At 43.6% G+C, this 27,828-nt stretch overlaps 1 protein-coding gene across 2 annotated transcripts; it reads left to right on the forward strand.

The window, feature by feature from the left end:
- The first annotated feature begins 956 nt into the window (after positions 1-956).
- SRSF1 (serine and arginine rich splicing factor 1) lies at positions 957-11,144 on the forward strand. 2 transcript variants are annotated; one of them, XM_060757092.2, is made up of 5 exons: positions 964-1,657; positions 7,035-7,219; positions 8,673-8,845; positions 9,112-9,298; positions 9,711-11,144. In XM_060757092.2, the coding sequence occupies exons 1-5, from the start codon at positions 1,464-1,466 to the stop codon at positions 9,731-9,733; spliced, it is 762 nt and encodes a 253-aa protein (XP_060613075.1). In that variant the 5' UTR covers positions 964-1,463; the 3' UTR covers positions 9,734-11,144. The 2 variants fall into 2 exon arrangements, with proteins under 2 accessions (XP_060613076.1, XP_060613075.1); XM_060757093.2 differs by lacking the exon at positions 9,112-9,298 and having other exon boundaries at positions 957-1,657.
- Positions 11,145-27,828: the final 16,684 nt, after the last annotated feature.

A 27,828-nucleotide genomic window follows, 5' to 3' on the forward strand; every position in this document is an offset into this window, starting at 1 on the left:
ACCACCTTAAAGTGTGGGGAGGCTAAATAAAGAAGACTCTGGCAAAGCATTCCAGCGGGGAAGATAAAGGTAAAGGTAGTCCCCTGACATTAAGCCCAGTCATGTCTGACTCTGGAGTGTGGTGCTCATCTCCATTTCTAAGCCGAAGAGCCAGCGTTGTCCGTAGACACTCCAAGGTCATGTGGCCAGCATGACCGCCGTTACCTTCCCGCCGGAGCGGTACCTATTGATCTACTCACATTTCCATGTTTTCGAACTGCTAGGTTGGCAGAAGCTAGGGCTGACAGCGGAAGCTCACGCCGCTCCCCGGAATTGAACCTGCGACCTTTCGATCAACAAGCTCAGCAGCTCAGTGCTTTAACCGACTGAGCCACCGGGGGCTCCTCCAGCGGGGAAGTGTGCGGGGAATGTGGAAGTGCTTCCTCAGCGTCGCAGATGGACGATGAAAGCGACATCTCCCCTGGCGGCCAGAAAAAGTTAAATAGCCTCTGTGTATGTCTGTATATGTTTGTATGTCAAAATTGACATTGAATGTTTGCCATATATGTGTACACTGTAATCCGCCCTGAGTCCCCTGCGGGGTGAGAAAGGCGGAATATAAAAGCTGTAAATGAATAAATAACATAAATAGAAGGCAGGTTTCAACCCCTCCCCCCCCCCCCCAAATTTCAACCCCTCCCGAAAAATTTTTCTGGCTACGGCCCTGCTCGCTCGTCTTTCTCTTTTTAAACTACATTTAAATCTCCTTGTCTGCTCTCTCTTTCAAAAAATACGGGGCCATGTTTGAATTTTCCTTTCAGGGAGTCTCTCTGGTAGGATTTTTCCGTCAGGCACCACAATAGCCGACTAAGCGTGCTTCGCTGTGCATTGTGGGCCTCGTGCTTGGCTTTGGCGCGAAGGCGCTCTGGCGCGCGTTGCATGGTGGGAAGGCGGCGCTTCTCCCCTTGAGCCGGATCTTCTTCCAAGCCGAACAAGGGGGAAAATAGAGGAGAATCGCTGCGCGCGTCTTTCCTAGGCCTCGGCCTCGAGTGGCGAGTAATCGAAAGGGGAGCGTAAGGAAAACGTTTGCAAGCGGAGGGACTTCTTTTTTCTCTTGCGCATGCGCAATTGGAAAGGCGGAGGCATCTGAGGAGAAAGCGTGAGAGAGTGACGTCACGGCGCGCGCGCGCGAGACTGAGAGGATCCTTGCGCGAGGCAGGTAGAGCCGCCATTTTGTGTCGCTCTGAGGGAAGGCGCGTCCGAGGCGGATCCCTCCCAGTCGACTGGGCCCGGCGCCTGCCTGCATCCCTCCTTCGCTTTCTCAGGCCCCGTTCTTGCTTCCCCTCTCTCCCTCTTTCTTTCCTTTCTTTCTTTCCCTCGCTCGCTCCCTCCCTTCCTCTCCCCGCTGCGGGGCCCTTCTCGCCGGCCTTCCCTTTCTCCACGAGCCTCGGCCCCCGCCAACCGCAGCCATTGCCGACCTCGCCATGTCAGGCGGCGGCGTGATCCGCGGCCCGGCCGGGAACAACGACTGCCGCATCTACGTGGGCAACCTGCCGCCGGACATCCGCACCAAGGACATCGAGGACGTCTTCTACAAGTACGGCGCCATCCGGGACATCGACCTCAAGAACCGCCGCGGGGGGCCGCCCTTCGCCTTCGTCGAGTTCGAGGACCCCAGGTGAGGAGCCCCCGCCCCCCCCCCCATTATGTCAAGTCTGGACTGCACAATTCAACCCCTACCAACAGATGGCCACCCAACTTCAGAATCAGAGTTGGAAGAGGCCCTCAAAGGCCATCCTGCCCAGCCCTTCATGGCAAAGGATAGTATAATTCAAGCCCTATCAGCAGATGGCTGTCCATTCTTCGATTCAGAGACTCCCACAGTGGAAAGGGGCCCCCAAAGGCCATCCAGTCCAGCCCTTTATGTCAAGGGACAGTGCAATCCAAGTCCTGCCAACAGAGGGATATCCAGCCTCTAGCTAGATCATATACTCCTAGAGCTGGAAGGGACCCTCAAAGGCCATCCTGCCCAGCCCTTCATGGCAAAGGATAGTATAATTCAAGCCCTATCAACAGATGGCTGTCCATTCTTCGATTCAGAGACTCCCACAGTTGAAAGGGGTCCCCAAAGACTATCCAGTCCAGCCCTTATGTCAAGGGACAGTGCAATCCAAGTCCTGCCAACAGAAGGACATTCAGCCTCTAGCTCAGTGGTTCTTGTCATGCGTTAGCATGAATCATAGAATCAAAGAGTTGGAAGAGACCTCATGGGCCATCCAGTCCAACCCCATTCTGCCAACCCCACTCTGCCAAGAAGCAGGAATATTGCATTCAAAGCACCCCTGGCAGATGCCCACCAGCCTCTGTTTTAAAGCCTCCAAAGAAGGAGCCTCCACAACACCAGGGCAGAGAGTTCCACTGCTGAACAGCTCTCACAGTCAGGAAGTTCTTCCTCGTGTTCAGGCGGAATCTCCTTTATTGTACATTGTATTGTTTGAAGCCATTGCTCCATTGCAGCCTAGTCTCCAGGACATCAGAAAACAAGCTCCCTCCCTCCTCTCTGTGACTTCCTCTCACGCATTTATACATGGCTATCATGTCTCCTCTCAGCCTTCTCTTCTTCAGGCTAAACATGCCCAGCTCTTTAAGCCGCTCCTCATAGGGTTTGTTCTCCTGAGTAGCATGCAGACTGACTCTAGCCCAGTTAACTGTGTGTGTGATGAAATTACTCATAAAAGAAAAACACACGAGACTTCGGCTTAAAGTAGAAAAGAAAAATATTGTAGTATTGGCAGCATACAAAAACAAAATAGCAGGATTACTGTTTCCACAAAAGTAACATGAAACAATATCTTCTGAGAGATATCATTACTCAGCTGAGATAAACAGGAATCCTTGTCCTCTTCTCATGGCTGTGTCTTCGCAGGACATCTGCAGCATAGTCCCCGGCTTACACAAAGCAGAACGGCACAGAGGCATAGATGCACAATAGCATAAACGCACAATGGCAAAGAACTAAACACACAGTAGCTATCTTTATACACATGAAAATAACACTCAATTAACTCTTCAATTAACTGAAACAGCTGTAGCACAAACAGCCTTGAACCTTACAGCAACTTAAAGTTATAGCACAAACAACACTGATCCTTACAACAACTTAGATAAAGTACGTTGCAATCTCTTAGTAGCAACAGTTCTCAACCTGGGGGTCAGGACCCCTGGAGGGGTCACAAGGGAGTGTCAGAGGGGTCACGAAGATCACCGGAAAACACAGTATTTTCTGTTGGTCATGGGGGTTTATGTGGGAAGTTTGGCCCAATTCTGTCGTTGGTGGGGTTCAGAATGCTCTTTGATTGTAGGTGAACTACAAATCCCAGCAACTACAACTCCCAAAATGTCAAGGACTATTTTCCCCAAACTCCACCAGTGTTCACATTTGGGCATATGGAGTATTCGTGCCAAGTTTGGTCCAGATCCATCATTGTTTGAGTGCACAGTGCTTTCTAAATGAAGGTGAACTACAACTCCAAAACTCAAAGTCAATGCCCACCAAACCCTTCCAGTATTTTCTGTTGCCCATGGGAGTTCTGTGTGCCAAGTGTGGTTCAATTCCATCATTGGTAGAGTTCAGAATACTCTTTGATTCCAGGTGAACTACAAATCCCAGCAACTACAACTCCCAAATGAGAGAATCAAGTCACCCCTCCCCCAACTCGTATTCAAATTTGGGCGTATTGGGTATTTGTGCCAAATTTGGTCCAGTGAATGAAAAACACATCCTGCATATCAGATATATACATTACGATTGATAACAGTAGCAAAATGACAGTTATGAAGTAGGAAGGAAAATAATTTTACGGTTGGAGGTCACCACAACATGCAGAATTGTATTAAGGGGTCACAGCATGAGAAAGGTCGAGAAGCTAGATCATATACTCCTAGGGTTGGAAGGGACCCTCAAATGCCATTTGGTCCAGCCCTTTATGTCAAGGTCTCCCATGACCTTCTGGCAAACAAACTAGTCCAATGTGGGCTTGGCAAAACTACGGTGAGGTGGATCTGTAATTGGTTAAATGGACGAACCCAGAGGGTGCTCACCAATGCTTCCTTTTCATCTTGGAAAGAAGAGACGAGCGGAGTGCCATCAGCAGGGCTCCGTCCTGGGTCCGGTCTTGTTCAGGATCTTGATTCATGACTAGATGAAGGGTTAGAAGGCAGGATCATCAAGTTTGCAGACGACACCAAATGGGGAGGGAGAGCCAATACTCCAGAGGACAGGAGCAGACCTCAAAACGATCTTGACAGTTTTAGAGAGATGGGCCAAAACTAACAAAATGAAGTTCAACAGGGACAAATGCAAGAGACTCCACTTAGGCAGAAAAAAGGAAATGCAAAGATACAGAATGGGGGGCGATGCCTGGCTCAAGAGCAGTATGTGTGAAAAAGATCTTGGAGTCCTCATGGACAACGAGTTAAACATGAGCCAACAATGTGATGTGGCGGCAAAAAAAAAGCCAATGGGATTTTGGCTTCATCAAGAGGAGCATAGTGTCTAGATCTAGGGAAGAAATGCTACCCCTCTGTTCTGCCTTGGTTAGACCACACCTGGAATATTGTGTCCAATTCTGGGCACCACAATTCAAGAGCGATATAGACAAGCTGGAATGTGTCCAGAGGAGGGCGACTAAAATGATCAAGGGTCTGGAGAACAAGCCCTATGAGGAGTGGCTTAAGGAGCTGGGCATGTTTAGCCTGAAAATGAGATGGCTGAGAGGAGCTATGATAGCCATGTATAAATATGTGAGAGGAAGCCACAGGGAGGAGGGAGCAAGCTTGTTTTCTGCTTCCCTGGAGACTAGGACATGTAACAATGGCTTCAAACTACAAGAAAGGAGATTCTATCTGAACATGAGGAAGAACTTCAGCAGTGGAACTCTCTGCTCCAGAGTGTGGTGGAGGCTCCTTCTTCGGAGGTTTTTAAACAGGCTAGATGTCCATCTGTCAGGGGTGCTTTGAATGCAATATTCCTACTTCTTGGCAGGGGGTTGGACCATGAGGTCTCTTCCAACTCTATGATTCTAAGGGACAGTACAATTCAAATCCTACAAACAGAGACATCCAGCCTCTAGATCATGGATTAGATCTGCCTCTTCCCTCCTAACTTTTAGAAAGCTGGTAAAATCATGGCTTTGGGACACTGCATTTGCAGATTGATGACTGAGTCAATAACTGTTGACCTACTGGCGGATGGCGATGAATTTGTGATTTCACTCTGACAAACTGATTTTTTTGTAAATGGTATGAATTGTATTTTAATGTATTTTATATTGATGATGTAGATTTGCTTTATCTTATTGTACTGAATCCTCTGTTGTTAGCCGGCCTGAGTCCCTCTCCGGAGGTTGAGAAGACCAGGTTATAAAAACTTCAAATAAATAAATAAATAGACTCCTAAGGTTGGAAGGGACCCCCAAAGGCCAGCTCTTCATGTCAAGAGACAGCACAATTCAAGCCCTACCAACAGGTGGCCGTCCAGCCCCTGATTCCTGGAGAACTCCTGGAGTTAGAAGGGACCCCCCCCCCCAAGGTCATCCACCACAGCCTGTTTTGCCAAGTAAGGACAACACAATTGAAGTCCTACCAACAGGTGGCTGACCATCCAGCCTCTGAATTATAGGCTCCTAGAGTTGTAAGATGCCCCAAGGCCATCCAGTCCAGCCCATTATGTCAAAGTCGGGGCAGCACAATTCAAGCCCACCTGACAGAGGGCCAACCAGTCTCTGAATCAGACTCCTAGAGTTGGGAGACACCTCCCAAGGCTATCCAGTGCAGCCCATTACACCAAGTAGGGACAGCACAATTCAAACCCTACCAACAGATGACCATCCAGCCTCTGCTGGAGGCAGGGTACAACATAATTGTATTTCAACTGTTGTTCCCTGCCTCGAGCTGAAGAGGGACAAGTAATAAAAAATTATCCTATTGTTGTGATTTGAACAATTTTACCAGAAAGGGATTCATCGGGATTGCAACCTCCACTTCCCTTGGCACTTATGGCCTATGGGGCTTATGGGAAATATCATTTCTTTACTGCTCATGTTCACAGGAGGTAGAGTGCAAGACTTGACACCCATCCTCCCACAGTGCTATTGGAGTTGAAGACGTGCTCTTCTTTGCTGTCACCATCTTGTTCTTTTCTCTACAAAACAGCAATTGTTCTGCTTCTGAAGTAAATTAAATTTTGTTCCTTTAAACCTATTAAAATATGTCTGGTATTTGTTAGTTACGCAGAACACAGTATTTTTCATGGACTTGTTTTTTGCTGTCTTATCTACAACAGGCATAGGCAAACTTTGGCCCTCTTAAGAATTGTGGGAGTTGAAGTCCAAAACACCTGGAGGGCCAAAGTTTGCCCATGCCTGATCTACAAGCAATAGAGTGGGAATGCATCTTTTTGGTGAGCAGAAATCCAGAGAAGAGGCTGGAAAATGGCAGATGGCAAGGCAGGCCCCCATAAGTTCTTCTGGTTCTTAAGCCATACAAGAAAATCAAACTGCTAGATATTCCAAGAGTCTGCACAAAACAGTTAAACAAGTTTAATTTGCTCACAGTTGCTTAGAATAACTTTCTCCTTGGCACAGCACTATGTTTAGGTGGCTTTTCATCTTCGCTGGCTGCACCCTCTGTGTATACATTATAATGGAGAAAGACATGAGACATCACAAGCTAATCTTGTGTCAGTAATTCTGCAAAGCTTGTTGCTCAGGTCATGGTTTTTGTGGTGATTCACCTACCTTTTGAAGAGCAAATCTACAACTATCAGAATACATAGTCATGGCATGCACTTGCTAATGTTAGCTAGTGTCACATGTACTATCTCTTTTTCCATGCTTTTTCAAAAAATAGTTGAAATACAGATTGCGTACTCTACATGCACACCTTGGAGTTTCTCTCTCTTGTTTCACTGTAGGGAAGCCTCCATGGGATCTTGTATCTCTGGAAAAAGTATGTGCTTCCAGTGCCATTGACAGCTTTCATTTGCGTTTTTCTAGGGACGCAGAGGACGCTGTGTATGGACGGGATGGATATGATTATGATGGATACCGCCTCCGAGTGGAGTTCCCTCGCAGTGGCCGAGGCACAGGAAGGGGAGGAGGAGGTGGTGGAGGAGGTGGTGCTCCAAGGGGCAGATATGGGCCCCCATCTAGACGTTCAGAATACAGAGTAATAGTGTCTGGTAAGTTGCACATTGGCTTGGGATACAGCATGGTTTTCTTGGGAAATGTTTATTTGGTCTTTGCAATAGAAGTGTGGAGCTCCTGACAGAGAGTGTATTTTCATCTAAGTGCTATCAAATACCATATATATTCGAGTATAAGCCAAGTTTTCCAACACGTTTTTAAGGCTGAAAAAGCCCCCTTCGGCTTATACTTGAGTCAAAGTTATTTATTTTTTACTGTATTATTATTTATTGCTTTCTCTATTATTGTTATTATTACATTTATTAATTTATTCTATTTTTATTATTACATTTATCATTTTACTCTATTATTATTGGAAGGATATGTAAGCACATTTACATTGAAGAAGGTTAGAATAATGAATAAATCTGAGTTGGACAGTATTATCTTACATTACAGTTTAAATAAATACTCAAAAGTATGTCACCTCCTGGTGCCTCAATTAATGTAATTTTATTGGTATTTATTTTTATTTTGAAATTGACCAGTAGGTGCTGTATTTCCCACCCCCGGCTTATACTTGAGTCAATACATTTCCCTTTTTTGTGGTAAAATTTGGTGCCTTGGCTTATATTTGGCTCATACTATGGCTGGGGGTATGTGAGTTGCGCAAAATGTGGTGTCTTACAAACAGTAGCTTTCTCTTTTTAGAACAGTGGTCCCTAACCCGTGAATAAGGTCCACAGCCCCAAAGTAACATCATCATCATCATTATTATATTATTATCATCATCCTAATCCCCCATTGCCAAACACAAGAATTATAATGGGAAAGCAGCCCTTTGTAAGACCCCATTTAGTCGCCCAAAGTGGTGGCGGTGATGATGATGGTTGTTGTTATTATTAAAGCTGTTAGGGACAGTTTGTTGGGTCTCGCACTCTGCTTTATGTATTTTTTCAAACTAAAGTTGACCAAAAACCGATTCGTAATCCTTTTGATACTAATTTTGGAGAGTGGTCGCTGGTCAGTGCGGTCCCTGGTCAAGTGCTCCCTGGTCATAAAAAGGTTAGGAACCACTGTTTCAAAAGAATCACAGAATCATAGAATCAAAGAGTTGGAAGAGACCTCATGGGCCATCCAGTCCAACCCCCTGCCAAGAAGCAGGAATATTGCATTCAAATCACCCCTGACAGATGGCCATCCAGCCCCTGTTTAAAAGCTTCCAAAGAAGGAATTTGGTCCTATTGAAAGAAGATGAAAGCATGCTTGCAAAGGATGGTTTGGGCTGCAATACCAATAAACATCTTTCACTTCATATTCTCAGTGCCAGTACTTCTATTCCTCTCCTTCCACAAATCCTAAATTTCAAAGACAGCATGCACGTGAACGTTTGCAGACAGGTTTTTTAAGCAAAGGCAGTACTATATTGCGTTGGTAAATTCTGAAAGGTCTCCACCTCACTTCAGTAGAAATCTTCTCTAGATAACCTCCAACCTGTCTCTTGTTCAGGACTGCCTCCCAGTGGAAGCTGGCAGGATTTAAAGGATCACATGCGCGAAGCAGGTGATGTATGTTATGCTGATGTTTTCCGAGATGGAACTGGTGTCGTGGAGTTTGTACGGAAGGAAGATATGACCTACGCAGTGCGAAAACTGGATAACACTAAGTTTAGATCTCATGAGGTAGGTTTTCCACTTAATGTTTTGACCAGAATTGGATGCGCAGGGTTGCAATTGGATGCAGTAGGATTGCAGGTAAGGCAGTCCAGTCTCTGTTTGCAGGATGGATCACTACAGACAGCTAGTATGATCCTATGTTGAGTATATTGCCTAGTAAGATGTGATGTGACTCCCTTCTTGGTTCTTATAAATCTACAGTCTGTCAGCATGCCTGCAAATAGAGCTGAAAAACTTAGACCTTTCAATCGAAAGTTGTGTCTATTTGATAGGGAGAAACTGCCTACATCCGTGTTAAAGTTGATGGCCCGAGAAGTCCAAGTTATGGAAGATCTCGTTCTCGCAGCCGTAGTCGTAGCAGAAGCCGTAGCCGAAGCAACAGCAGAAGTCGCAGTTATTCCCCGAGACGAAGCAGAGGATCTCCACGCTACTCTCCCCGTCACAGCAGATCACGCTCTCGTACATAAATTTATCTTTAATGGTGCTCCTTTTTGTAGAACCCCACCATGTTGTATGCAGTTTTCTTTTACTCAGTGCAGTCTATTCTTTTTTTAATACCAATAATTCAAGCTGTTTTATTCAAAATTGGCTAAAGTGTTTGAATTGCATACTTGTATGATATACCTAGTGGAATATTTACTCCTTAACCTCAACATTCCCTCACGTCTTTTCATAAATTGTATTTTAACAATGTCCTAGGCAGGGCTGTCACTAGTTAGTTTGCTGCCACCACTCTCTTCCAACTGTGATATTGCTGTATAAACATGTCCTTGTTCTGCAATTGGGGGGGAATGTCGGGAATGTTTGGGATTTAATTGTCTTCTGGGGGAAGCTTATATTTTATCTTGCCTTTTCGTGTGTCTTTCTGTAGACATATCTGAAGAGATGGATTAAGGATGCTTTGGATTAAAGGATTGTGGATCACATGTCAAATCATTTTAGGATTGTCAAAAGGAGGATTGAGGAGGATCAGATCATTAATGGAGGCAATGGTATGACTCCAAGTGCTATTGTCAACAGATTAAATTGGCAGTATTGACCTTATACTCTAAGAGACTAACTGGATACACACATCTGTCCTAGACCTGTTTTGATTTAGTTATAGTCTTTTTAAAATCACCATGATAGCAATTGTGGCTAAAAGTACCCATGTGATTTTCAGTCCTGGGGGTGGGGAAATATGGCGTGATTGCAGTGTATCAGTTTACCTGTTAAGACACAGGTGGTTCCTTGCCTGTGTGTATAATCTCAATACTGCTAAAATCTGCATGTCCTCTGTGTGACTGATATAGCATTGCTGTTTCACCTTAAGAGTAACAGAATGAGACCAATGTTAAGAAGGGTGGGGTGGGGGATGCCTTGGGGGAGTGTTTCTTAAGTCCACCCTCTTCCCCTTCAAGATAAATCAGAATTGACTTGCTGATAACTTCAGTTAGCTTTGTTACCTTCCTTACTAAGTACAATGAGCTTTTAGTTTAGACATGTCATAGGCAGATAACTTTAGCAATAAGTTTTGACCACTTTGTAAAATGTTTTTGCCACCTTCAAAATCTGCAACGTGTACCATATTTTGGCATTATGAATCCCCCAGTGTAAATACTAGAATGTTTCCTTCAAATGGTTTAACATTGCTAAAAATCTAAGCTTTGCAATTCAAAAAGCTTGTCTTGGGGAACTGATAGTTATCGATGCACGTCGTGATGAATATTCCGCGGCAGACATAACTCATCATTCCCCAGAATCCTATTTTCCATTACGGTATCTAACTTTCTGCCTCCTCTTTTTTGGTTTTGCTGGTTATAAAGGTTTGGATTGGAGAGGGCTCACTGGATCCCAATCCTTGGAGCTGGATCATTGGATTCAAATCATAATGTGGATAGGATAGGGAGGATCAATGGCAAGGATTCATGGAGCGGGATCAGATTACCAGGACATAGGAGTGGATTCCTGCCCCAACCAAACCGCACTCGTGTGGATTTTTATTCAACTCAATTGGCTATTCCAAAGCTTTTTTTCCTATTTTTGTCGATTGGAGCCCTTAAAGATGCACGATGGAGTTTTCATTTTTTGATAAAAGGAGCAAAGCAAGGACCTGGAGAGGTACGCTGGAGCATTCTCCTTGGAAGGATTCAGCACGAGTAGATGGTAAATGTTAAAGGGGAAAAGGGGGGTTTGTTTACAAACGTTATACCAATAAGTCGTTTGTCTAAATTTAAAGACAATAAGAAATTGGAGTCATAAGTAGGTTTCCAATTGGCAATTGCCTTTTTTTCTTTTGACAAATAAAATTTTATAAAAAAAAGTGCATGGTGGTTCTGTTGTATTAAACGATACCTTCTTATTGTCTTATGCCAGTGTTTCTCAACTTGGGGGCTGCGACGTGGTTTCAGAGGAGTCGCCAAAGACCACCAGAAAACATATATAGGTCTTAGGAACCCCTTTGGCATAGAAGGCTGAAGATCTCTCCGCCTGTCCTTCTCTTTCTTTTTGGAAACAGACAACAAATCCTCCCATCAAAAGCCCTCCTCTGCTGTGATTGGTTGGCCTCTAAGCCAGTGGAAGGGCTGTTTCTGAGACTCCCAAGCAGGGAGGGGAGAGCAGGCGTGCACGATGCCTGGCAACATGGTGTGCATGCGAGGGAGAGTGTGCAAGGCAGGAGGGAGGCTTGTGTCAGCGAGTCCCTTCAAGGCATGGGAGGTCTTTTTTTAATACTTTTTATTGCATTCATAATTTTACCACAGAAAACTGGGAAAACAGATTGACTTGAGTATAAGCCGAGGGTGTGAAATGCAGCACCTACTGGTAAATTCCAAAATAAAAATAGATACCAATAAAATTGCATTAAATGAGGCATCGGTAGGTTAAATGTTTTTGAATAAAACCATAAGTTAAGACTGTCCTCTGATTAAAGCATTATTGTAACCTTCTTCAGTGTAAATGTGTTTACATATCCTTCCAATAATAGTTTAAAATAATAAATGCAATAATAACAATAATAAAGAATAAAATAATAAATGTAATAAGAATAGAGTAAAATGATTAAAATAATAATCAGAATAAGAATAGAGTAAAATAATAAAAAATCTTGACTCGAGTATAAGCCAAGGGAGACTTTTTCAGCCTAAAAAAAGAACTGAAAAACTAGGCGTATACTCGAGTATATACAGTAATTTTTTTCTTCATAATACTTTCTATTTCTACTATAGCTTTTCCCCAGAACCTCTGTACATATTTGCATCGCAACCACATGTGGATATATGTACCCCTTTCTTGACAACATTTTTCTGAACAACCCTTATTCATATTGTGTATCTTTGTCAGGGTCAGGTACCATTTCCATACCATTTTGTAGTAGTTTTATCCTAATGTATACATTCTTGAGGTGTCTTGCTCTCCATAATTTTTCCCAATTTCTTTTTCTCCTATTTTTATTCCCAATTCTTCCTCCCATTGTTCCCTTGTTTGTATCTCTTTTCTTCCCCCTTTAATCTCTATTAATATTTTGTATATCATACTTGTTATCCCGTTTTGATGCTCATTTTCTTCTTTAGCCTGTTCTTTTAATATTTTAAAATTTCGTTGGTTCTCTTTCCCCTGAGCTCTTTCTTTTCCAATTTTTGAACCATTGGTCCAGTTGGACCCAATGGAGCCATGATATATTTAATTCGCCTAGGATTTCCTTAATGCTGCTCTTCTCCTTTATTTGTTCTATCCAACTTCCAATTTTGTCTATTTCTTTTTCAACTCCTTTTCCATCACATTTCTCAGATTTTTAGGAAATTTCTCCTCCATTATAACTGGCATTATTTTAGAATTCCCTTTGATTAGGTTTTTCTTATATTTGTTCCATATTGTTACTGTATTTTCCATTTGTACATTTCCCACTTGATTAATTCCCTTTTTTGAGTATTCCTTTAAAATATATATTATCCTCATTTCTATATCTTTATTATTTATTACCATCCAGTCTTTGTCAGCTTTATTTAGCATCCCTTCCATCACATGTCTCAATTGGTTCGCCTCATAATAACTTTTAATTTCGGGTAGTCCTACTCCTCCTTTCTGTAGTTTGTACCAGTAGCATTTATTTATTCTATTCTTTTTCTCATTGTTACAAAATGTGTGTTAATTGCTGCAATTTATTCAATTTTTGAAATTTTGAGGGGTATCATTCTAAATATAAAGTTTACTTTGGGTAGAATTTTCGTTTTAAATAATGCTATTCTGCCAAACCAAGATAAGTGCATTGTTATATTCAACTAATCTTTGTCTCTTTCCTTAATACCTCTAAATTTTTCCTTTCCATCTCACTTAGATTTTTAGTTACTACTCCTAGGTATTTAATATTTTCTTTTAGAGTTATTTTTATCTCCCTCTGATTTTTGAAATCGTCCTCTTCTTTTTTTTTATAGTTAAATAAAATCATTTCTGATTTTTTCAAATTTATTTTCATCCCTGTTAATTCTCCAAATTTCTTTATATGTTCTCCTATTATTTTCATTTTTTCTGTTAAACCTTTTAAACTCAAAATTATGTCATCAGCAAACAGGCTAATTTTGTCTGTTTCTTGTCATATCCCTATTTCCTTTCGTAGTCACTGTGAATCGTACATTTGGTATCTCTGCGCCTGCGCAGTACAGCTTTTGGGACCTTCCAGAAAATAAAATAAACATCTTAGCCCTCAGCTAGGCCCACCCATCTCCTTCGAATATATATAGCCCATGGGCAGGGCTAGCCGACAGTTCTCTTAATCCGCCCGCTTGTGAAGCAGCTCGGATAACCTTCTGTGTATTTGCGATCCTTCTTTTTCGACTTAATTGATCCTTTTGGTACTTTGAACTTTTGGACTGTTTCCTGACCATTCTTTTGCTGAGCCCTCCTATTGCAATCTTCTATCGGACTGCCTTTAAGGCACCTCGACTCCGGAACCGTCTTTGACTACCTCTTTTGGACTAATCCTGCCATTATGGCCACCACTTCTTTTAAGAAGTGTTCTAAATGTCTGAATACCTTGCCGGACACAGATGGGCACTCCCTTTGCCTCACCTGCTTGGGCGAGGCCCATCTGATCCAATCTTGCTCCATTTGCCTCTCGTTTACTTCTCAAAAGAGGAAAAACAGGGTCTCCAGACTAAAAGTGGCGCTTTATGAGAGGGCCCTTCTACCACCTATTGGTGACACAGAACATCCCTGCCTAGTCCCTCGTTACTTTTATTTTATTGGTTACTCCATCATTTTCTAACACCTGTATATAACTTATCTGAATATAGTTGGTTCACTAGTCCCATTATTCTGGGAGTTCTATGTGGGAAGTTTGGCCCAATTTTGTCATTGGTAGGGTTCAGAATAAAATAGTAAAGAGTAGAGACATCACACTGGCAACAAAGATCCGCATAGTCAAAGCCATGGTATTCCCTACGGATGTGAGAGCTGGACCTTAGGGAAGGCTGAGCGAAGGAAGATAGATGCTTTTGAACTGTGGTGTTGGAGGAAAGTGCTGAGAGTGCCTTGGACTGCGAGAAGATCCAACCAGTCCATCCTCCAGGAAAGAAAGCCCGGCTGCTCACTGGAGGGAAGGAGACTAGAGACAAAGTTGAAGTACTTTGGCCACATCAGGAGGAGACAGCAACGCCTAGAGAAGACAATTATGCTGGGGAAAGTGGAAGGCAAAAGGAAGAAGAGCCGACCAAGGGCAAGATGGATGGATGGCATCCTTGAAGTGACCGGACTGACCTTGAAGGAGCTGGGGGTGGTGACGGCCGACAGGGAGCTCTGGCGTGGGCTGGTCCATGAGGTCATGAAGACAACTGAACGAATGAATAACAACAAGGGTTCAGAATGCTCGCTCTTTGTAGGTGAACTGTAAATCCCAGCAACCACTACTCCCAAATGTCAAGGTCTGTATTCCCCACAAGTGTTCACATTTAGGCATATTGAGTATTCTTGCCAAGTTTGGTCCAGATCCATCATTGAGTCCACAGTGCTCTCTGGATGTAGGTGAACTACAACTCCCAAACTCAAGGTCAGTGTCCACCAAACCCTTCCAGTATTTTCTATTGGTCATGGGAGTTCTGTGTGCCAAGTTTTGTTCAATTCCATAGTTGGTTGAGTTCAGAAAGCTCTTTGATTGTAGGTGAACTATAAGTCCCAGCAACTACAACTTCCAAATGACAACATCAACCCCCTCCAACCTCACCAGAATTCAAATGTGGGCATATTGGATATTTGTGCCAAATTTGGTCCAATGAATGAGAATACATCCTGCATATCAGATATTTACATGACGCTTCATAACAGTAGCAAAATTACAGTTATGAAGTAGCAACGAAAATATATGTTTGAGAATCACCACAACATGCGGAATTTTATTAAGGGATCGCGGCATTAGGAAAGTTGAGAAACGCTGTCTTATGCCGTGATGAATTCAACTGCTAAGCTCCTCTGGCCCTTAGTCTGGCAACTGAAGACTGGGCCTAAACGGCTGCTCTGTGACCCATTGCCTTGCATTGGATCTCTGCTGTTCTAGTGTAGCACAAAGCATCGTTCAAGGACTCACACAACCAGGTTTCGAACAAGGTGAGATTTTCAGATTTCTGTGTAGAGCAGGACTAATTGTTAAATCTGCTGCTGTAATTTTGCATAAATAGTGTTGGGCAAGTGGGCTTATCAACAAAAGAATATCCGCATAAATGTACAGTAGTGTAACTTATTAGCAACATGGCCAATGGTAATGCCAGGGTGGTCCATGCCTTAGTCACCTCCAGATTGGAATACTGTAATGCACTCTACATGGGGCTACCCTTGAAAACGGCCCGGAAATTCCAACTGGTTCAATGAGCAGCAGCCAGGTTGTTAACTGGAGCTCTTTACAGGGAGCGGTCAACTCTCCTGGTTAAGAAGCTCCATTGGCTGCCATTCATTTACCCGCCTACCTGCGTGACTGCATCTCTGTGTACGAACCCACACGATCTCTTTGATCATCTGGAGAGGCCCTGCTCACGCTCCCACCACCATCGCAAGCGCGATTGGTGGGGACGAGGGAGAGAGCCTTCTCAGTGGTGGCCCCTCAACTCTGGAACTCACTTCCCAGGGACATTAGGCAAGCCCCAACTCTTGCAGTCCTTAGGAGGAACCTGAAACGTGGCTGTTTCAGTGTGCCTTCCCAGAATAAGGAAACTCCAGGCAATATGTCCCTAAACGCACTTTAATAATGATTTAAGATTGTCTGCACATTTCTTCCCTCTCCAAAACTTCTATCCCAGTTACATGTCACCTTGTCATGCACAGCATTATTTTTTAAATTTTAATTATTACATATGGCCCAGCCATAGGTTTTTAAATGCGTTGTGTTATTGTTAATGTTTATTGCTTAGTTTTGCTTATGAGTTTATTGTTTTGTATTATTATTGTTTAATGTTGTATTGTGGGCTTGGCCTCGTGTAAGCCGCACCGAGTCCCTTGGGGAGATGGTAATGGGGGTACAAATAAAGTATTATTATTATTATTATTATTATTATTATTCACACTTGTCTCAAGCAGACAAGAGTTCTTTTTCCCGCCCTGGACATCATTCCACATAAACCTCACTTGCCTAGTTTCCAACAGACCTCACAACCTCTGAGGATGCCTGCCATTGATGTGGGTGAAACGTCAGGAGAGAATGCTTCTGAAACATGGCCAGACAGCCTGGAAAACTCACAGCAAACCAATAAAATAGATTGTAATGCCCACCCTTCTGGAGAAGCATCTTGTAGCTTCTCAAACATGGGAAGAACACAATCTCATAGATCTATATTTGCAAATTATTGTATTTCAGTAGCTTGAAGAATCTATATAAATAAAAATGTAATGTTCGTTTGTGGTATTCACAGAACTCAAAAAACCCTGGATGAATTGGCACCAAGTTTGGACATGATACACCTAACCACCCAATGTATGTTCTCCACTCAAAAAAAATTAATTAACTGGAAAGAACTTGCCCCCCACAAAGCTAAATGCCTATATAGAGCCTGTGTTAAAAGAACACCCTCCCCCGCCCTCTCGCTCCTGCACAAGGGAAAAAAACCCAACCGCTGAGAGAGGGAGGGGCGGCACAAGAGAGGGAAAGGTGGCCGGTCTATCCCTCTGGCTATCCCCTGCCTCTCTCTTCCCAAAGGATTCAGAGAGAGGGAAGGAGGGACAGAGAGGGAAAGAGAGATCTCTTTCCTTCTTGCCTTGCTGCCTCCGCTGGGCTGCTGGGAACTCACAGGGAGGGATTCTGTGTGTGTGTGTGTGTGTGTGTGTGTGTGCCCAGAAACCTCACCCATATTGAGTTATGGGAAGGAATTCTGGGAAATGAAGTCCAGTATTCAAAGAAGGGACAAAAAGGCATGCTCTGTGAGTTAGCAATGGCTGTCCAGGAAGGCAGAATCAAAACTCTCCCAAAAGATGGCCATCCATTTTTACTTTATAGCAACCCTGGGCTATAATATATCTACAATAATAATATCTATATATCTATCATAATATCTATCAATCTGTAGTAATATATATGTCTATGATATCTATATGTCTATAACAATATCTACATTTCTATCATAATATCTATATGTCTGTAATAATGTCTATATGCCTATAATAATATCTATAGGTCTATAATAATATCCATATGTCTATAATTATAATATCTGTCTATCAAAAATATCTGAACATTTATAACAATAATACCTATATTAATATCTATAGGTCTGTAATAATATCCATACATCTGTTGCCTGTTTTTGCTCGAAAGATATTGAGCCCTATGCTCCTATTTTTAATCAGTTTTATACTAATTTATGCAATGCTTTTGATATGAAATTCATAAATAACATCTATAATACTAATATCTATATAGCTTTAATAATAATATTAGTGTCTATAACAATAATATCTATATGCCTATAATAATAATAATAATAATAATCTTTATTATTATTATTACCATCTCCCCAAGGGACTCTGTGTGGCTTACATGAGGCCAAGCCCACAATACATCAATACAAGCAATAACAACAATAGTAACCAAATAAAACTCAAAACAAAAAAACAATATACAACGACAGTAATACAACACACAATTAAAATCTATGGCTGTGCCAAAAGTAATTAAAGTTAAAAATAATGCTAGGCATGGATAAAGTGGGAGAGATATAATAATATCTATATGTCTATAAAGACAACGACAATAATAATACCTATATAATATCTTTGAACTGGGTTATATGGCAGTGTGGACTCAGGTAACCCAGGGCCCTTCCACACATCCATATAACCCTTTGGCCTCGAAGAGACTGAAATGGGCCTGTATTAGCTTGACACTTTGCCACTTCAGTTATGTATTGATAGCTTAGAAACCAGCTCTTCCTCTTTTCTTTCTTTCCCATTTCTCCACAATGAGCCACAGCAACGTGTGGCTGGGTACAGCTAGTATACATAATAAAAATAAATGGGTAATAAATTGGAGTGTGTTAGGGTGGGAAAAGGAGATGACACATGAAGCAAATTTTAAATAGTGTGTCTTTAGACCTCCAGAAATCAAGAATTGATAAGGTTTGTGCTGGCACGGTAGTGCCAGGAGATTTGAATTTCTTTTTCTTGCATTGCTAGTTTGTATGAATTTAAGCCACGCATTTTGCAATCAGCTAGCTTCCCCAGGTTGCACCATAGGGCCAGCAACCTGGCAATCATTGTTAGAGTCTTTAGGCCCGTCCCTTTTCCCAGGGTTTTGGAGGCAAAGGAGGACCTTTGTTCAGTCTCACTGTTGGAAGCCTAACAGCAGGACGTGTGGGTTTCTCTTTCCCACCTGCACAAAGGCTTCACTTCTCACAGCTCTGCTGGGGGAGTAAAAGGATAGTTCCACAACCTTTTCTGGAGCATCAGGACAGTTCCTACAGCCTTTGTGGAGTAGATCTAAAGGACACCTTTCGGCTTGGCAGATCTACAGCAACCATTGTCTGGTAAGGGACCACTTGGACTATCCTTAAAGTAGCTTGGAGCCGGGAGTAGGGGCCTCATGTCCGCAAGGTAAAGGAAGATTGCCCAGGGAGGGGTCAGATGATTTCCCTAAGGAAGAAAGGAACAGTTTACCACCAGTTGCCTGCCCTTGATAGCAGATTGAGGAAGTTACCGGTTTCCCAAGGTTATGAAGCATTTAATTCATTTGTTTAAAGATTAAAGCCCAAATAAAGAATTTTGTTGAACTTATTTTGAGCCTCAATAGAACTTTGTCTTGGGAAATCTAAGGGGCCCTACAGCTGAGGCACCCCAGTGTCCCATTGGGCATACAGAAGGCACGTCTTGTAAACAGACATTATTTCAGGCCCAGCGTGCGACAGCACAAGGTTACCTCTGGTTTCCCTGTTTGGCTGCCACAGAATTCCATGAATATGTAAAAATGCTGTGTTTTGTGCTCAAAGCAGCACTTCCACAAAATCCCCATCTGAGAAGAGGTTGCATTATGATTCAAAGAACTTGAGGGATTGAGCTAGATAACCTTAGGAAACCTTTGGCCCTCCATAAGCTTGGATGGAAACTATTAGAATTTAGGTTTCTGTGAGTTTTCTGGGCTGTCTGGCCATGTTCCAGAAGCATTCTCTCCTGGCGTTTCACCCACATCTATGGCAGGCATCCTCTGAGGTTGTGAGGTCTGTTGGAAACTAGGAAAATGGGGTTTATATATCTGTTTCTGGGATGGTTACTTAAGTGCCAGGCCTATAATTAAGATGCAATTTTCTTTTGCGTAGTAAAACACCTGGGTCTGTCGCTTTAGGCAAAGAGTTGTGAGCCTCGTCAAGGCTTCCCCTTCTCGAGCAGATTCCCTAGGGTATGACACACTGCATAATGATGACAATTACAGCATTCATTAAATTTGCCTGTGACGAGTTGCTCAGCAGAAAAAAAAGTGATGCTGCTAGTTCGAGTCTTGGGTATGATGGAAAAGTGTCTCCCTGCTCCCTTAAGCATGATTAGCATGATACTTGAATGGATTTTTGTGCTAGATTTGGTAACTAGAGGTTTGGGGACCTAATGAAATGCTACCATTTCTGGAGGTTTAACACAAGTAGCAAGATAATTTGTTGATCCATTTCCCCATCCCCAATGGAAATTGCTTACTAACACTGTGACTCATAATGGATAATCTGTGTTGTCGAAGCCTTTCATGGCTGGAATCATTGGGTTGCTGTGAGTTTTCTGGGCTGTGTTGCCATGTTCCAGAGGCATAATCATAGAATCATAAGAGTTGGAAGAGACATTGTGGGCCATCCACTCCAACCCCCTGCCAAGAAGCAGAAAGATCACATTCAAAGCACCCCTGACGTTTCACCCACATCTACAGAAGCAGATGGCGAAAACAGAAGAATGGCCTGCTTCGGGAACATGATTGCTCCATCCACATTTAACATTTACACAAATAACCAGCCACTGCCAGAAGAGAGAGTTTAATCTATGTAGACGATAGTAACATCACCACCCAAGCAGGAAGCTTTGAAATGGTTGAACAGAAGCTCTCTGAAGCTTTAGGTGCTCTTACTGCCTATTACAGGGGAAACCAGCTGATTACTAATCCGCCTAAAACACGTGTGCTTTTCATCTTAAGAACAGACAAGCATCTCAAGCTCTGAGGATTACACTTGGGAAGGAATCCCACTGGAGCATTGCAGCACACCAAAATACCTGGGAGTCACTCTGGACCATGCTCTGACTTATAAGAAGCATTGCCTGCAAAAAAAAAAAAATGGGTGATAGAAAGCTGACTGGCACAACCTGGGCATTGCAACCCGATACAGTGGAGACATCTGCCCTTGTGCTTTCTACTCTGCTGCTGAATACGCATGCCCAGTGTGGAATACATCTCACCACGTTAAAACAGTGGATGTGGCTCTTAATGAGACATGCCTCATTATCATAAGATGTCTATGCTCAACACAACTGGAGAAATTACACTGTTTAGTTGGTATTGCATCACCAGACATCCGTTGGGAAGAAGCCAGCAATAAAGGACCAAGGCAGTGACATCTCCGGCCCATCCCCTGTTCCGGTATCAGCCAGCACACCAATGTCTTAAATCAAGAAACAGCTTCCTAAGATCTGCAGAGATACTTGCAGGAACACCTCAGCAAGCGAGAGTCCAAAAGTGGCAGATGAAAACCCAGCACCTTGATCAGTGGCTGAGACCAGATGAGAGACTCCCCCCTGGGCACACAGAAGACTGGGCGACTTCTTGTACATGTCTCTTTTGAGTCTTAGCACAGTTAGGAGTTCCTAACTAGGCTTGCCTAGGCTTGCCACCTCTGGTTTCTCATATCACAGTTTCAATGTAGAACATCTCAGACTGGTTAAGAAGATGGTTTGCTTCCTGAACTAACAGGCAGCTGTAAGCTATTGTTTGTGTTTGTGAAAGTCATGGCCTGCAGAGAGTGAAATACAGAAAATACTAGCATTTAGGACAGGCATGGGCAAACTTTGGCCCTCCAGGTGTTTTGGACTCCAACTCCCACAATTCCTAACAGTCATGCCTAATTTATGATGTAGATTTGATTTGGTTCAAAAACAACTTTCTCAGTGAAGTCTTTAACCATTCTATTCACCAAATCCAAGGTGAATAGAAGAGCTATTTTGATCATTTTCCGCGAGCAACATGGGATCCAAGTTCTAATGTTCTTTCACTATTGCTCCAGGTTCAGGAGAATCATACAATGTGTTTGAATGGATAGCACCAGAGGCCATTATGTTTAGGCCAGGAATGGGAAACCCACAGCTTTTCAGGAAACATAATATCTGGAGGGTTAGGTATCATGCATATCACGTGTAGATCTACATATGTTTTCAGAGAAACTGGTCTAACAGAGTCATCTAGTGGGGAAAGGGTAAAATGCAATCAGGATTCATTTGGATGGATGAGAACTAATAAGGTCAAGAGTTTTGAAAGCAATTTTTGGCTCCAGTCCATCACCACCATGAAAAGTAACTACATCCTGTGTGTTGGGAACGTTTTCCATATTTCTCAAGACTAACTCAAAATATTGACAAATACTGCACCACATCACACTGGATAAAAAGTTTGGAGTGCCTTGGTTCTCTTCAGAAGCCTTGATTTCTTCTTCATGGTCTCTGTGAAATGCGCACATATGGTAGTTGATGCACCTGGGCAGGAACTGCCATATGTGCGCATTTCACAGATGACCACTCGAAGAAACATGGTTACAGGTAAGCAGCCATCATTTCTCTTCTGGGCATAGAAATACTGTACATTTACAAGTAAGTGATTTGTAATACTTTAATTCCAGGCTCAGAATAAGTGTCGTAAAATTATTACATCCAATGAGGGAGACTCAGTCTAGGAAAGTTTATGCTCCCAACTGCAAGAACATATCCAGACTCCCATGGCTTTGTCTTTTAATTATATCATAGGGTTACTGTTTGGCAAGGTTGTGTGAGAGGCGATAGTGCTGCCAGTGTCCAGATCAATGCAACCAGATCCTATTTGATCTTGGAATCTAAGCCAGGTCAACTCTGGTTAGGATTTGGATGGGAGCCTGCACATGATTGCCAGATGCCATAGGCTTGTGTTTTAGAGGCAGGAACCCAGTATTCTTTGACTAAGAAAATGCTGTGAAACTAAATCAACAGGTGAACTGAAGGACAGTGGGTAACCACTGATACAGCACAATGTATTTCTATGAGTTTTCCTAAGCATAGTTGTCAATTTAGCCTGAATTTCCCCTTCTAGTAATTGTTGAACTCCCTTTGACCTCTGGATTTCAGTAGTGTCCTCTTTTCCTTTGCTGCTTAGGTTTTGGAAGTTTACCTCCTAAGTGAAAATACGGGACACAAAGAGGATTACCGAGCCAGGACTTTCCTAAGCCCTGAGATTTCAGGGCCAAAACCTTAGGCCTAGGAACAATCTACTTGTGATGAAACAGATGGCAAGCCCATGCAGTTTCTCTGAGCATGATACATTCTGCTCCAACCACAGCTGCACAGAGTAGAGCACTGAAAGCCTACTGAATCCCACCCTGTAGTCCATGGACCACCAGTGGTCCACAAGTACGAAAATATGGCCCATGGTTGCACCATTACTACACCCTTACCTTGAAACTACACAGCAATGAGAGCGACTGGTCTATCGAAACCCTCTTCTAGTACTGTTCTGTTGCGTGCTGGGCCTGTAACAGCTGTCTTTTCTACAGGACGTATACTTTAAGCCCAGCGGGAAGCCTTAAAGAGAGGTTCTCAGGGATTTTTCTGAAGTGATGGTCTTTAGAGTCTTTAATGATACAACAAAGTCTTTATTATGGAACAAACAACAAATCTTTAATGGTTCAAACAACACTTCAAGGCTTTCTTAGTCTAGTCTTCAATGGACTGGTACCTGACTTTGATTAACTGTACTTTTTCTGTAAGATAAACCCTTTTTAACCTCTCCCAGGCTGTTTACTATCTATGCCTCATCGGTGTGGGTCCTACTACCGATTCCAAATGCGTCTGGGTATCGAGTAGACCTACCAGCCGAGGCTTGAAGATATTTCAGCTGGAGTTCAGTGGATCTGTAATGCTGTCCTCCCTCCGAGAATTCTTTGAAAACTTCAGGGCTGTTTTCCCTCTGATTGCTGTGAGGCTGAGAGGCTGTGACCTCTCAGCCAGAGCCTTGGGACCTTTTCCCTGGAATTTCTGTTTCTGTTTCCCCGGATGTTCTTGAGAAAAGAAGCTTTTCTACGGGAAGAGCTGGTCTGCGTCCTATAGTTTAGCTTCCTTATGTGAGACTGCCCAAAATGGCTCCTTTCCCTCCCAGAGCCCTGAACAAGGGGCGGAACCAAAGCTTAATTATGATGGACAGGTGGCCTGTCCTATGACTGCAAATAGATAACAGAAAGAAAATAAAGTTGGAGCTTCTGGTACCAGCACAAGTACCAAGGCAATGGGGATGTCAGGAGGGAGAGGCTGCCTACCCACAAAAGATAGTACTACCACACCAGCTCTAGATTATTAGCAGATGGCGGCATATGTTCTGTATCAGAAGCTCGAGCTGATGTAGTCTATCCAATGCAATTTTCTGAATCAGCATCCCGAATAACCAAACCGAATCTAAAGTTGACGAAAAACTGATACGTACTTTTGGTACTAATGTTGGAGAGCTGTCCCTGGTTAAAGTGGTCCCTCGTCAAAAAAAGGTTGGGAACCACTGCTTTAAAAACCTGGTCATTGGATTGGTGTGGCCCAGGATTATTGTGCTAAGACTGTATTTCACTTGGAAGGAGAAGCCTGCATTCTGGCCTGCTCTTCGTTGCCAACGAGGCCGGCTCTGTCTGTGTCTAATGTGGGAGACAGGAGGCAGAAAAGGCTGTTTTATAGGCCGTCCCAGGGGCCTTTCATGGCCACCGTTTGGTCCCGTGGTCCGGGGCAGCCCGCAACGGCAGCGCCAGCCGCTCCTATTGTGTGGCAGCTGCTGCGACCAGCGGCGGAGGCAGCTGCAAGAAGGGTTTCTTGTTTCCAGTGGAATTCGAGCCATCCGCACTAATCTTCCCTCGGCCTTTGATGTGCCTGTGAATCTCTGCCTTTGTCCTCTTCAACTCCAGGGGCCTCCTTCTCCCCAGAAATATTTCTTTGCCTTCCTCCGCCTCGCCTTTAGTTGGAAATCCCTTGAAACTGGTGCACTTATTTGTTGCACACAGGCACATGCTGTGAAAGAGGTAGAAGCAGGTTTTCTATCAGAAAGCATGAGGGTCAGCGTTGGTTGAAAGGATGCCTCTAGTCCACAAGGCAAAATGGACCAGAACATATATCTCATTGAAATGAACTGGAATTTTCCTTCAATTTGAATCCTCAAAGTGCCATATGTGTCCATTTGGGCCCCTTTGTCACCTCGTTTTATAGTTTGGATTTCTGAGTCTTATTTGCTATACTTGTATACCGCCGTTTCTCAGCCTAGCCGGCGACTCAACGCGGTTTACAACAACTTATAGCAAACAACAGTATACAGTTTAAAAAGCATAAAAACATAATCCACAATACATATATCAATAAACAATCCAATACATCTCTTGACTAAAAACGTGATCCAGTTTCGTTGTCCAAATTGCCAATCCTTCAATCATTACACTTATTGCACTGGGTTAACCGAACGCCTGTTCGAACATCCAGGTTTTTAGTCTTTTCCGGAATACCATCAATGAGGGGGCTGATCTTACCTCCATGGGAAGGGTGTTCCAAAGCCGCGGGGCCACAACAGAAAAGGCCCTGTCTCTCGTCCCCGCCAGCCGCACCTGTGAAGCAGGCGGGATAGAGAGCAGGGCCCCCCCAGAAGATCTTAGGGTCCTGGTGGGCTGATAGGCCGAGATACGTTCGGATAGGTAAGTTGGGCTAGAACCGTTTAGGGCTTTAAAGGCCAGCGCCAGCTTCTGAAAGTGTTTGGAGAAGGACAAAAGGTTTGGTACGCAAATCTATGATTAGGGAAGTGGCATGCTGAATGTGGAAAGGGAATAAGAGTTGCTTACCTGCAACTAGTGGCGCAGAGGGTTAAACCACTGAGCTGCTAAACTTGCTGACCGGAAAGTTGGCAGTTCAAATCTGGGGAGCTGGGTGAGTTCCCACTGTTAGCTCTAGCTCCTGCCAACCTAGCAGTTGGAAAACATGCAAATATGTGAGTAGATCAATAGATATTGCTTTGGTGGGAATGTAACAGCACTCCATGCAGTCATGCTGGCCACATCAACTTGGAGGTGTCTATGGACAATGCCGACTCTTCAGCTTAGAAATGGAGATGAGCATCACCCCACAGAATGAGACATGACTAGACTTAATGTCAGTGGAAAACCTTTACCTTTACTTTACCTTTCCTTTTTGGGTGGTTATCCATGCTCTTACACAAACCTTACACTGTACTTGTAAACTACAGCTGGGATAGAAAAGCCTAAATTGCCATTTGGAGGTGACACCTTAAGAAATGCACAAGAAATTCCTCAAACTCTTTACAGACACTAAGATCTTATTCTCTATCACCAAGTCTCTAAAGTTCTTCTCTGCGTTGTCAACAGCTGTCATCCTCATATTTTCCATCCAGATTTCTTTTGTTTCTTTGCTCGAGGTGCCCTGACATTTTGTGTGTTTGCTCAAGTCCTTTAGTTTCATCTCCAGGGTAAGCCTTTGGAATGCAATAAGAGAGCGGTGGAAGATGACTGCCAAAGTTTGGGGCTGGAGTATGGGAGATTGCCATTCAGATTCTTCAATCTCGTCCCTCTGTGCACTACCTAAACCACTCTTTGGACTAGGATTTTCCAGAACAATGGCATTTTCACATATCGATGGATTTGTGATTCGCCATTTTCTAGGTCCTCCAGTGTGACTGATATTATCCATAGTTTGTATATCCATATGAAGTCTGGGTACATATCCCATGTGTGCCTGTGTATGTATATTTACTGTATACGCCCACACACAGGAGAAACATAATATAGAGGTTGCAATGTTGGATTAGAATTCTGAAGCCCTGCTCAGCCCCAGAAACCCACTGGATGATCTTGGGCAGGTTACACTTTCTCAGCCCCGGAGAAAGGCAAAGGCAAACTCTGTCTGAATAGATCTGATTAAGAAAAACACAAAAGAGATTGAGTAGACGTTGACTTGGATGTGTGTATATTTATATTGGAGCCCCTGGTGGCACAGTGAGTTAAAGTGCTGACCTACTGAACTTGCTGACCAAAGGGTTGGTGGTTCAAATCTGGGGAGTGGGGTGAGCTCTCGCTGTTAGTCTCAGCTTCTGCCAACCTAGCAGTTCGAAAACATGCAAATGTGAGTAGACCAATAGGTACCGCTTCTGCGGGAAGGTAACAGTACTCCATGCAGTCATGCATGTGGGGAGAGAGGTGGACAAATGTCAGTGTGCTGGAAGAAGCAAAGACCACCAGCGTTGAAGCGATGCTCCTATGCCATCAAATCTGGACTGAATGCCATGTTGTCCGAATGCCAGATCACAGCCTTCCAAAGCAGTTACCATACTCCCAACTCATGAACAGGAAATGGAATGTTGGTGGACAGGAAAAGAGATTGAAAAATGGACTTAAAGCTAACCTTAAAAACTGTGGCATAGACACTGAGAGAGAACTGGGACGCCTGGCCCTTAAGCGCACTAGCTGGAGGTCAACTGTGACCAGCAGTGCTGTGAAATTCGAAGGGACACAAATGAAGGGAGAAACGTGCCAAGAGGAAGGCATGTCAAGCCAACCCTGACTGGGACCATCTTCCACCTGGAAACTGATATCCTCACTATGGAAGAACATGCAGATCAAGAATAGGGCTCCAGCATCACCTATGTATCCGTTGCCAAGACACTACACTTGGGAGGCCATCATACTCAGATAACAAAGGATCACCTAAGTAAGCAAGCAGTGTTAGATTACAATTCTGAAGCCTTGCTCAGCCCTAAAAACCCACTGGATGATTTTGGGCAGGTTACACTCTCTCAGACTGTGGCCAGGAAATCAGAAGACGCTTACTTCTTGGGAGTAGAGCAATGGCCAGTCTCGATAAAATCGTAAAGAGTAGAGACATCACACTGGCAACAAAGATCCGCCTAGTCAAAGCCATGGTCTTCCCTGTAGTAACCTACGGATGTGAGAGCTGGACCTTAGGGAAGGCTGAGCGAAGGAAGATCGATGCTTTTGAGCTGTGGTGTTGGAGGAAAGTGCTGAGAGTGCCTTGGACTGCGAGAAGATCCAACCAGTCCATCCTCCAGGAAATAAAGCCCGACTGCTCATTGGAGGGAAGGATACTAGAGACAAAGTTGAAGTACTTTGGCCACATCATGAGGAGACAGCAAAGCCTGGAGAAGACAATTATGCTGGGGAAGGTGGAAGGTAAAAGGAAGAGGGGCCGACCAAGGGCAAGATGGATGGATGGCATCCTTGAAGTGACTGGACTGACCTTGAAGGAGCTGGGAGTGGTGACGGCCGACAGGGAGCTCTGGCATGGGC

This window comes from Anolis sagrei, chromosome 11 (assembly GCF_037176765.1).
Source record: "Anolis sagrei isolate rAnoSag1 chromosome 11, rAnoSag1.mat, whole genome shotgun sequence".
Taxonomy (NCBI): domain Eukaryota; kingdom Metazoa; phylum Chordata; class Lepidosauria; order Squamata; family Dactyloidae; genus Anolis; species Anolis sagrei.